General features: G+C 46.6%; 1 protein-coding gene across 2 annotated transcripts in view; it reads left to right on the top strand.

Moving 5' to 3' along the window:
* DNAH10 (dynein axonemal heavy chain 10) overlaps positions 1-12,645 on the top strand; it is a 161,177-nt gene that overhangs the window by 112,917 nt on the left and 35,615 nt on the right. For both annotated transcript variants that reach the window (XM_055550810.1, XM_055550808.1), the window contains 3 exons: positions 3,264-3,461; positions 4,130-4,291; positions 7,879-8,053. In XM_055550810.1, the coding sequence (XP_055406785.1) occupies positions 3,264-3,461; positions 4,130-4,291; positions 7,879-8,053 (535 nt within the window). The remainder of the gene's footprint in view (positions 1-3,263; positions 3,462-4,129; positions 4,292-7,878; positions 8,054-12,645) is intronic.

Raw genomic sequence — 12,645 nt, 5'->3', positions numbered from 1 at the left:
ATGGTCTGCAGGCCTAATTCAGCCCCTTGCTTGTCTTAGTAAATGAAGTTTTATTGAAACATGTAATAAACATAATGTCTATGGCTGCTTTTATGCTACAACCACAAAGTTGAGTAATTGGCACAGAGGCTGTATGGCTCACACAGCCTAAAAAATTACTATTTGGTTCTTAAAAAAAATTTTTTTTTTATTGGAGTATAGTTGCTTTACAGTGTGTATTAGTTTCTACTGTAGAGCAAAGTGAATCAGCTATACATATACATATATCTTCTCTTTTTTGGATTTCCTTCCCATTTAGGTCACCACAGAGCACTGAGTAGAGTTCCCTGAGCTATACAGTTGGTTCTCATGGTTGTTTAGAGAAAATGTATGCTGACCCCAAGGATGTCTAAAAAATCTTTTGGTAAACTGATTACCCATCAGTGTGGAATTTGCTCTACAGATTCAACTCCCTAAGGCCTTGGTTATTCATTGTAATCTTCAGAATAAGAAAGTGTTAGTCACTCAGCTGTGTCTGACTCTTTGTGACCCTGTGCATTGCAGCCTGCCAGGCTCCTCTGTCCACATCTCCAGGCAAGAATACTGGAGTGGGTTGCCATTCCCTTCTCCAGGGGATCTTCCCGACCCAGGGATCAAACCCACGTTTCCTGCATTGCAGGCAGATTCTTTACCATCTGAACCACTAGGGAAGCCCTTAAGCCAGTCAATTCATCCTTAGGGAAAAACTTTTATATGGACCTAAGTTGAGCAGCTTTATGACACTGGATGACCTTGTGAATAGCTTTAGCCTTATAAATACATATCCAATAAATAAATAACTAGTCCCACTTTACAGACAGATTGCAGTTTTTTGGAGAAGGGGGCTACAAGAATATGACTCTTTTCTAATGATATAACTCAAAGATCAGCAAACTTTTTCTGTAAATGCTGCTGCTGCGAAGTCGCTCGGTTGTGTCCGACTCTGTGCGACCCCATAGATGGCAGCCCACCAGGCTCCTCTGTCCCTGGGATTCCCCAGGCAAGAATACCTGGAGAATGACTAGATGATAAATATTTTCGGCATTGTGGGTCATATGGTCTCTGTTGCAACTGCTCAGTTTCGCCATTGCATCACAAAAGCGGCCATAGACAATATGTAAGTCAATGGGCATGGCTGTGTGCCAGTAAAACTTTATTTACAAAAATGGGCAGTGGGTCAGATTTGTCCTGGGGGCTGCAGTTGCCAGCTCTGATATAGATGTGCCTTAGCTTTCATGGGACTTCCCTTGTGGCTCAGACAGTTAAGAATCTGCCTGCAATGCAGGAGACCCAGGTTTGACCCTGGGTCAGGAAGATCCCCTGAAGGAGGGTATGGCAACCTACTCCAGTATTCTTGCCAGGAACAGAGGAGCCTGGTGGGCTACAGTCCATGGGGTCTCATAAAGAGTTGGACACAACTGAGTGAGTGACGCTTTCACCGTCTTTTCACTTTAGCTTTCATAGGCTTTTTAGCCATGTCTGTGCGTTAGTACTTAGCTGCTTTCAGTATTCAGTGGTTAAGCATCATAAATAATGGTGCATGGAGTTTACTTAGAATTTTTCTCTTAGGATATATTCCTGGAATTGGGATGACTGTGCCCAATAAGTATAGATATTTGTGAGGCAAAACTTTTCATGCATGCTGTAAAATTGGCCCATGGACTGTGGTTTGTTGACCCCTGGTATAATTCAAGATCAAATATGAGGAATCTGGATGAATGCCTACTTTTGGTCGTACTTCCTTCCTTCATTTTTGACGTGAAAGTATTTTGCAATCTGTGAGATAATTCAAGTGATGTGGTTTTGGCAGTGGAAGTGATTATTAATTTTTCAGCAGACATATAGGAAGGCCTGAGCTCAGATGCTCAGTCATGTCTGACTCTTTGTGATGCCCTAGGCTCCCCTGTCCATGGGATTCTCCTGGAAAGAATACTGGAGTGAGGTGCCATGCCCTCCTCCATGGAATCTTTCCAACCTGGGGATCGAACCTGCATCTCGTATGTCTCTTGCATTGGCAGGTGGGTTCTTTACCACTGGCACCACCTGGGAGGCCCCATAGGAAGATCTACCTCATGCCAAATATGTGTTGGGTACAGGGAATATAGCAGGGGCACTGGGTAAATTTCTTTCCTGGAATCTCAAGCCCCTCTCCCAACACTGTGTTAGCCTTTAGCAAGACAGACCTTCCTACGCAGGGAAAGAAAATTGGCTTTCTACGTTCTTAGAGAAATTGCCAGAGTATCAGTCATTTCAGTTCAGTTGCTCAGTCATGTCCAACTTTTTGCGACTTCATGGACTGCAGCATGCCAAACCTCCCTATCCATCATCAACTCCCGGAGTTTACCCAAACTCATGTCCATTGAGTCGGTGATGCCATCCAACCATCTCATCCTCTGTTGTTCCCTTCTCCTCCTGCCTTCAATCTTTCCCAGCATCAGGGTCTTTTCCAATGAGTTAGTTTTTTGCATCAGGTGGCCAAAGTATTGGAGTTTCAGCTTTAGCATCAGTCCTTCCAATGAATATTCGGAACCGATCTCCTTTAGGATTGACTGGTTTGAAAAACCAGAAAAGCTACTGACAAGTGATAAGTGCTCTTTTCTTTTTTGTTAAAGCATTTTTATACTGTATTTTATTGTGGTAAAAAATATGCAAAATTCGCCATTTTAACTATTTTAAACCATTCCAAGTGTGCTCTGTTATCCTTTTAATACTCACAATGTTGTGCAATTGTCATCACTGTCTGTCTCCAGAACCTTTTTCATCTTTAAAACAGAAACTCTGTCCCCATTAAACACTCAGTCCCTGTTCTCCCACCCCAGCCCCACCCTCCACCCCTGGGAGCCTCTAATTTACTTTCTGCCACTAATTTGCCAGTTCTAGGTGTCTCGTGTGCCCTTTTATGGCTGACTTCTTTTACTTTGCGTGTTTTCCAGGTTTATCCATGTTGCTGCACGTATCAGAATTTCCTTCTTTAAGGCTGAGTAATACTCTGTTTATGGACAGGCCGTATTTTGTGTATCCGCCCATCTGTTGGTAGACACTTCTGGCTGCTGTGAATAGTGCTGCTATGAACATTGCCATACAAAAATCTGCCTGTGTTTGTCTTTCACCTCTTTTGGGGATGTGCTTAGGAGTGGAATTGTTGGGTCACATGGGAAGTCCGTGTTTAACTCTGAGGAACTCACTCAAGATCGAGCTTGTCTCTTTTCTTTATGAACCACCCTTTTCCATTCCTTCCTCTTCAGGGACTAATCAGATGATCCCGGCAGAAAATATAGAAGATCTGGTAGAACATGTTGTTTTGGTCCATGAATCCGTGGGTGAATTCAGCAAACAATTCCTACAGAAACTGAGGCGCTGCAACTATGTGACTCCGAAGAACTACCTGGATTTTATTAACACGTATTCAAAATTACTGGATGAGAAAACTCAGTATAATATAGGTAAGACTTGGGAGGGCGGATGGACGATTCATAGAGATTGTTATTCCTTACAAGTAAGGATCCCAGTGCTGATGTTTTCCTTAAGCAGATGTTTTCTTAGCAAGATCGAGCATACCTGGGACTGAGGCAAAGCCGAAAAGCACATTTTGGATTTTGTACCTCAAAATGATATGTGTGGGTGGGCAGAGCCCTGGCATGCATTTATTTTTATTTTTCTGTGTTGGGCCATGCACTCTAAGCTCTAAATTTGCATTCCATTAGAGATACTATTTAATGAGAGCAAGCATTTCTGTTGGAAAACTTTTAAAAAAATTCTCTGGTTCTGGCTGTTGGTCAAATGAAGCACTGTTTTCAGAAGTATATTCATTTGTGTTAGTCGCTTAGTCACGTCTGACTGTTTTGCAACCCCAAGGACTGTGGTCCACCAGGCTCCTCTGTCCATGGCATTCTCCAGGCAAGAATACTGGAGTGGGTTGCCATTCAGAGATGCCACCCCCAAAATGGCAATGGAGGTGCTGAGAGATGCTTGACATCTCATGAAGATGATTTTATTTTATTTTTTTTTTCCTGTGAGCCCAAGTTGGGTGAATCTTACTGCATTGCGTGTAGTTGGGTGGGTTGAGAACAGAGCCCCCTCAAGGGTGAATACCTGTGTTCCCTTTCCTCAGCTCAGTGCAAGCGTCTGGAGGGAGGCCTGGACAAGCTGAAGGAGGCCACCATCCAGCTGGATGAGCTGAACCAGAAGCTGGCCGAGCAGAAGATCGTGCTGGCGGAGAAGTCGGCTGCCTGCGAGGCCCTACTGGAGGAGATTGCCACAAATACAGCCATAGGCAAGTGTGGGGCCAGTTCTGGGGATCTGGACTGCCCCCTTCCCACCAAAAAACCCCCAAACAGGACAGGGCTCCATTGCATAACAGCCCTGGGAAGCTACTTGTAGGAACTGGCATGTTTTGACCTACCCATTACTATTTTTTTTTGAAGATTTATTTTTTTTATTCTTATTTTTTGGCTGCACTGGGTCTTCACTATGGCACACAGGCTTTCTCCAGTTGTGGTTCGTGGGCCTAGCTGCCCTGCAATGTGTAGGATCTTAGTTCCCTGACCAGGGATCAAACGCACATCCCCTGCATTGGAAGGCAGACTCTGAACCACTGGACCACCATGAAAGTCTCAAACTGGGTGCTTTAAAACAGAGACATTTATTTATTCTCACTGCTTTGGAGGATAGAAGTCTGAAATGAAGGTCTTGGCAGGACCCTGCTCCCTCCAAAGGCTCCGGGGAGGACCCTTCCTGGCCTCTTCCAGCTTGTAACAGTGGCCAGAAGTCCTGAGTGTTCTTTGGCTTGTGGACGCATTCCTCCAGCTTCTGCCTCCACCATCACATGGTGTTCCCCCACTGCGTCTCCGTGTCTTCACATGGCCTTCTTATATGGACACAGTTGTTAGATTTAGGATCTACCCTAACCCAGTATGACCTTGTGTTAACTAATTATATCTACAAAGACTCTCTTTCCAAATAAGGTGACATTCTGTTGTTCTGAGTGGCATGGATTTTGGTGGGGGCACTATTCAAGCTGGTACACCTACTCCATGCCAAGCTTTGTTCTAAATGTGGGGTCACAGCCCCTGGAAAGAAGGTTACATTCTAGTGAGTGGAGCCCATTCATGAGCCAAGAATCAGATGAAATTTCAGATTGTGGTTAGTGTCACAAATAAACTAAGATAAAATAAACCAAATAAACAGAGTGATGAAACTGAGAGTGACCTGTGGGGAGGCTGACTTTTGGGCTGGGCTGAATGAACATATAGAGGAAAACAATAGAATGCGAAACACTAGAGATTTCTTCAAGAAAATTAGAGATACCAAGGGAAACATTTCATGGAAAGATGGGCTCAGTAAAGGACAGAAATGGTGTGGACCTAACAGAAGCAGAAGATATTAAGAAGAGGTGGCAAGAATACACAGAAAGTGAAAGTGAAAGTGAAGTGCTCAGTCGTGTCCAATTCTTAGCGAACCCCATGGACTGCAGCCCACCAGACTCCTCCGTCCATGGGATTTTCCAGGCAAGAGTATTGGAGTGGGGTGCCATTGCACCTAACAGAAGCAGAAGATATATTAAGAAGAGGTGGCAAGAATACACAGAAGAACTGTACAAAAAAGATCTTCATGAACCAGATAATCATGATGGTGTGATCACTCACCTAGAGCCAGACATCCTAAAATGGGAAGTCAAGTGGGCCTTAGGAAGCATCACTACAAACAAAGCTAGTGGAGGAGATGGAATTCCAGTTGAGCTATTCCAAATCCTAGAAGATGATGCTGTGAAAGTGCTGCACTCAATATGCCAGCAAATTTGGAAAACTCAGCAGTGGTCAGAGGACTGGAAAAGGTCAGTTTTCGTTCCAATCCCAAAGAAAGGCAATGCCAAAGAATGCTCAAACTACTGCACAATTGCATTCATCTCACACACTAGTAAAGTAATGCTAAAAATTCTCCAAGCCAGGCTTCAGCAGTACGTGAACTGTGAACTTCCTGATGTTCAAGCTGGATTTAGAAAAGGCAGAGGAACCAGAGATCAAATTGCCAACATCTGCTGGATCATTGAAAAAGCAAGAGAGTTCCAGAAAAACAATCTATTTCTGCTTTATTGACTATGCCAGAGCCTTTGACTGTGTGGATCACAATAAACTATGGAAAATTCTGAAAGAGATGGGAATACCAGACCACCTGACCTGCCTCTTGAGAAACCTGTATGCAGGTCAGGAAGCAACAGTTAGAACTGGACATGGAACAACAGACTGGTTCCAAATTGGAAAAGGAGTATGTCAAGGCTGTATATTGTCACCCTGCTTATTTAATTTATATGCAGAGTACATCATGTGAAATGCTGGGCTGGATGAAACACAAGCTGGAATCAAGATTGCCAGGAGAAAAAACAGTAACTTCAGATATGCAGATGACACCACTGTTATGGCAGAAAGTGAAGAGGAACTAAAGAGCCTCTTGATGAAAGTGAAAGAGAAGAGTGAAAAAATTGGCTTAAAACTCAACATTCAGAAAATTGAGATCATGGCATCTGGTCCCATCACTTCATGGCAAATAGATGGGGAAACAGTGGAAACAGTGTCAGACTTTATTTCTTTGGGCTCCAAAATCACTGCAGATGATGACTGCAGCCATGAAATTAAAAGATGCTTACTTTGGAAGGGAAGTTATGACCAATCTAGATAGCATATTAAAAAGCAGAGACATTACTTTGCCAACAAAAGTCCATCTAGTCAAGGCTATGGTTTTTCCAGTGGTCATGTATGGATGTGAGAGTTGGACTATAAAGAAAGCTGAGCACCGAAGAATTGATGCTTTTGAACTGTGGTGTTAGAGAAGACTCTTGAGGGTCCCTTGGACTGCAAGGAGATCCAACCAGTCCATCCTAAAGGAGATCAGTCCTGAGTGTTCATTGGAAGGACTGATGTTGAAGCTGAAACTTGGATACTTTGGCCACCTGATGTGAAGAGTTGACTCACTGGAAAAGACCCTGATGCTGGGAAAGATTGAAGGTGGGAGGAGAAGGGGACGACAGAGGATGAGATGGTTGAATGGCATCACCGACTCAATGGACATGAGTTTGGGTAAACTACGGGAGTTGGTGATGGACAGGGAGGCCTGGCGTGCTGTCCATCTGTCCATGGGGTCGCAAAGAGTCAGACACAACTGAGCGGCTGAACTGACTGACTGAATGAACGTAGGAAAAGCTGATGAAGAGGCAGAGAGATCTCAGTAAGCCAGAAAAACTTTGAGGGCAGCCCTGGTGTCCTCAGCTAACAGCAGCCAAGCAGGGTTGGGGTTGTCTCATGGGATGGAGTGGGCGGGAGGTATAGGTGGGCTAGTCAGGGAGGGTCAAGGTTTCAGCAACTGTCCTGGTGTTAGGGACCCCAGGGACCATGAGGACACGGTCCCACTGGGAACACCCAAGGCTGCCATATTGGCCAAAGCTCATTTGACCCCCCTCCTCCCAGTGCCCATTTTTTTAAAAATTATTTTTTGAATTTATTTTTGGTTGCACTAGATCTTTGTTGCTGCAGGTGAGCTTTCTCTAGCTGCAGCAGGTGTGAGCTACTCTTAGTCACGGTGTGCAGCTTCTCATTGTGGTGGCTTCTCTTGTGGAGCACAAGCTCTAGGCACGAGGGCTTCAGAAGTTGGGTGCACAGGTTTAGTTGCTCTGTGGAGGCACAGGGATCTTAGTTCTGGACCAGGGACCGAACCTGTGTCCCCTGCATTAGCAGGCCGATTCCTACCCACTGCACCACTGGGTAGGTCCCAGTGCCCACCTTTGAGGGCTGTGTCGCCTTGGCTCAGGAGCGGTGGTCCATCCTCCCCGCCTTCGATGGCTTAATTCCCCTCCCTCTCCCCCAACAGCGGAGGAAAAGAAGAAGCTGGCAGAGGAAAAAGCCATGGAGATAGAGGAGCAGAACAAGATTATCGCGGTGGAGAAGACAGAGGCTGAGACCGCCCTGGCTGAGGTCATGCCCATCCTGGAGGCTGCCAAGCTGGAGCTGCAGAAGCTGGACAAGTCAGATGTGACTGAGATCAGGTAACGGCTGGCCATCCCCAAGTGTGCTTGGCCACCAGCGTCACCCCTGACAGCAACTATGACATAACCATGGTTTGGCATTTCTGTGCCGCCTACTTTCCATGGTGGGGACTGTCATCCTCTTCATTTCCAGATGAGGGTCCTCAAGCCCAGAGAGGTGAGCTGACTTGCCCCAGTCAGTAGGTAGCCCAGCCCACTGGCCTTGAACCCTGGCCACTCATAGAAGTAGATTGGGTTCCAGAAGGGGCTGGTGGGAGAGGTGGAGCCTTGTAAATCAGTCCTCTTTAGGAGAACATGATTGGGTGTCTGTCCTGAAAGAGGCAAGGCCCTGGATGCGGGTCAGGTGTGCCAAAGGCTGAGAGCAGATGGGAGATGCCCTCATCTATTTCTAGACACATGATGGACTTTTAAGGTGGGGAGGGTGGTTTTTTTTTTGGCTGCACTTGTGTGGATTGTAGGATCTTAGCTTCCCGACCAGGGATTGAACCTAGGCCCAGGCAGTGAGAGCGCCAAACCTTAACCACTGGACTGCCAGGGAATTCCCAGGAGAGTGAGTCTTTATTGTGGCCCCCAGCCATTCTGCAAAGCCGTGTGTCAAATGACTCCAACCCCTGCAGCCAGAGGGCTCATTTGCTGTCCAGAAGAGGGGCCTGGTATGGCGTTTTCTTCCTTACCACCATGGGGCACTGTCCTTAGGGTACCGTTAGTGGATCTCAGTGGTAAGTTTGGCAGCGCCAGTGAAGCCAGGAAGAAACAGCGTCCTGCCTGCTCCACCCCATTCCCTGTCTTTGTGCTGCATGGTCCCGCTCATGTATCCCTGTGTTAGGAGCCTCGGCTCTCTCCTCTCCTTGCTCACATCATGTCCTCATTTTCAGAAGAGGCGTTGTCCTTCTGGCTGCACGATCGGTGAGCGAGACTCCTGTTTCCAGGCTGGAAGCTGACCTGTGTTTCGTGTGCCTGGTGGGATGGTGCTGCTTCTCTGAGCTCCTCTTTTCCTAAGGGCCACGTGGCGGCCCTTGTCCAAGGCTGTGCTCTGGTTGTTGGCTCTTGCCTGGAAAATCCCATGGACAGAGAGAGGAGCCTGGCAGGCTACAGTCCATGTGAAACACGTGGATTCAAACAGAACATTCAGCTCGTTCCAGAGCAGGAAGCCCAAGTGACTCCTGGGCAGAGGGGTGGGGTCATCTGGAGATGCTCCTGCTGTTAGCAAGAGATCCTGATTTCAGAGGTTTGCAGTGTGATCGCAACAAAGGTATATGGATGGATGTTTTATAATTCTGTTTATTTAGTTTTGGCTATGCTGGGTCGTTGTTGCTGCACATGGGCTTTCTCTATTTGCGGCAAGTGGGGGCCACTCTCTAGCTGTGGTGTGCAGGCTTCTTATTGTCATGGCTTCTCTTGTTGCAGAGCATGGACTGTAGGGCAAGCAGGCTTCAGTAGTTGCGACACATGGGCTCAGCAGTTGAAGCTCCTGGTCTCTAGAGCACAGGCTCAATAGTTGTGGTGCATGGGCTTAGTTCCTCAGTGACATGTGGGATCTTCCTGGACCAGGGATTGGACCCACAACACCTGTATCAGCAGATGGATTCTTTAACCACTGAGCCACCTAGGAAACTACAGGATGGCTGCTTTAAAACTGCAATAGCATGTGTTGGAAGTTTAGACTGAGTTGTGAGAGAGACTAAGAATATGTGCATTTTCAAGGGGAACATCCAACCACTGGTTATATGGATTTGGGGCTCTGCTCTGCTTGGTGGCTCAGATGGTAAAGAATCTGCCTCCCAATGCAGGAGACAGGTTTGATGCCTGAGTTAGGGAGATCCCCTGGAGAAGAAAATGGCAACCCACTCCAGTATTCTTGCCTGGGAAATCCCATGGACAGAGGAGCCTGGGGGACTGTAGTCCATGGGGTCACAAAGAGTTGGATACAACTTAGCGACTAAACATCAACAACAACAACAACTCAGGTCAGCAGCATAAAAACATTCTGAGAACAGAGTTGGGAAGGATCTTTGAGGGGGATTTATCTGGGAGGAGGAGAAGGTTGTGAATCCTCTCAACAATCCAAGGGGCTGGTGAGAAGGGGTTTCCATGGGACCACATGGAGAGCTTGATATGTGTCCCATGTGGTTAGACGGGGTGCCTGTATCACCCCTGAGATAGTAAAAGCAGCCTATGGCCTAAAAGGAATAATGTAGTTATTGTAACAGGTGATATGTTCACGCATGGCTTTGCTTCTTCCCAGCTGTGTGACCTTTGGCAAGTCACCTAGCCTCTCTGTGCTGGAGTTTCCTTATTTGTAAAATGCAGATGATAATCACTGTCCCCACAGCCTCAGGGTGGTTGAAAGTGAAAGCCACTCAGTTGTGTCCAACTCTGCGACTTCCAGGCCAGAATTCTGGAGTGGGTAGCCTTTCCCTCGGAGAAGGCACTGGCACCCCACTCCAGTACTCTTGCCTGGAAAATCCCATGGATGGAGGAGCCTGGTGGGCTGCAGTCCATGGGGTCGCAAAGAGTTGGACACGAGTGAGCAACTTTACTTTCACTTCTCACTTTCATGCATTGGAGAAGGAAATGGCAACCCACTCCAGTGTTCTTGCCTGGAGAATCCCAGGGACGGGGGACCCTGGTGGGCTACCGTTGCACAGAGTCGGACACGACTGAAGCAACTTAGCAGCAGCAGCAGCAGCCTTTCCCTTCTCCAGAAGATCTTCCCAAACCAGGGGTCGAACCCAGGTCTCCCGCATTGTGGGCAGATTCTTTATCAGATGAGCCACAAGGGAAGCCCAAGAATACTGAAGTGTGTAGCCTACCCCTTCTCCAGGGGATCTGCCTGACCTAGGAATCGAACTGGGGTCTTCTGCATTGCAGGCGGATTCTTTACCAACTGAGCTATCAGGAAAGCCCTGAAGTTCAGGGTAGGTATGAGGGTCCAAGGAGCTATTATGTAAAGCTCTCTCAGAACTGGGTTGAGCATGGGGTCAGTGCCACGTATACATCAGCTAGGTCCTGGTTCCAACATCAAAATGACATGCCATGAAAAGCCCCCTCTGACCTGCTCCTCATCAGCCTAGTTCCCCTCCCCCTACAGGACAGAGAACCATGGTATGATTATGTATATCTCATATACATTTCCCATATATCCATCCAGAGACGTGTTTGTTTTTTTTTTTCTTGGCCACATCCCACAACATGCAGGATCTTAGTTCCCTGACCAGGGATTGGACCTATGCCCCTTGCAGTGGAAGCTTGGAACCCTAGCCAACAGGACCACTAGGGAAGTCCCATCCAGAGAGTTTTTGCCCGTGCTCAAGGCAACCAGATGTGCCAGTGTCTCTTCAGTCCCTGATGTTGGGCTCTAAGGGTTGTAGAACAAGGGATACCCACATATTCTCTTTTCTTTCCTTTTAAAATATAATTGGTAATACACATCATTTTCTGCATCTTGGCTTTTTCCATTAAAAAGACACTTTGAAGATATTTTGCGTGTTGATGTATGGGAACCTCCTCATTACTTAACAGTAACCCATCACATACCCTTGGATGGCTGTTGCTGCTGCTAAGTTGCTTCAGTTGTGTCTGACTCTGTGTGACCCCATAGACGGCAGCCCACCAGGGTCCCCCGTCCCTGGGATTCTCCAGGCAAGAACACTGGAGTGGGTTGCCATTTCCTTCTCCAATGCATGAAAGTGAGAAGTGAAAGTAAAGTCGCTCAGTTGTGTCCGACTCTTCGCGACCCCATGGACTGCAGCCCACCAGGCTCCTCCATCCATGGGATTTTCCAGGCAAGAGTACTGGAGTTGGGTGCCATTGCCTTCTCCGTGGATGGCTGTACTATCGTTTATTTAATCAGCCCCAATTTATGCATTTTTACCTTATTTCCAGTTTATTTTGCCTTTCCAAACAATGCGGCAAAGAATAATGCTTACTTCACTATGCCCAAGTCCACTGGAAGGATACATTTTCAGAGGTGGAATTCCTGGGTGCAAAGTTGTGTGTGTTTTTGTCTGTGAGTGCATGCTCAGTCGCTCAGTCATATCCGACTCTTTGCAACCCCATGAACTGTAGCCCTCAAGGCTCCTGTGTCCATGGGATTATCCCAGACAAGAATACTGGAGTGGGTTGCCATTCCCTCCTCTGGGTTTATGTCTATGCTGCTGCTTCTGCTAAGTCACTTCAGTCCTGTCCGACTGTGTGCGACCCCATGCTGTTGCTTAATGCGCTCCACAGTTGTGGAACCGATTTGTACTCCCTCTGGCAGTACATGCGAGTGCCTGCTTTTTCATGGCCTCACCAACAGAGGGCACTACTAAGCACTTGGATTTTTGATTATTTATAGATGAACAATGATACTTGTCTAGTTCTAATGTGCATCTCCCTTATGATGAGAGAAGTTGCCTTTTTTTTAATAGGTGAAAAATGTGTGTAAGAGTCTGTGTAGTTCGTTTTCTGTGAACGCTTTATGTGCTTTGCCTGTTGTTGAATTGTTTTTGTTGCTGTTGCTTTTTTTTTTTTTGCTTCCCTTACCCTTTCCAGGGGCTTTTTATATTAATAGTGAGATTAGCTTTTTATGTGTGATGTGAGTTGCGAAT

Source organism: Bubalus kerabau, chromosome 16, assembly GCF_029407905.1.
Source record: "Bubalus kerabau isolate K-KA32 ecotype Philippines breed swamp buffalo chromosome 16, PCC_UOA_SB_1v2, whole genome shotgun sequence".
In the NCBI taxonomy this organism is placed as follows: domain Eukaryota; kingdom Metazoa; phylum Chordata; class Mammalia; order Artiodactyla; family Bovidae; genus Bubalus; species Bubalus kerabau.
The sequence above is the reverse complement of the archived record's forward strand: the minus strand, read 5'-3'. Positions and strand labels throughout refer to the sequence as shown.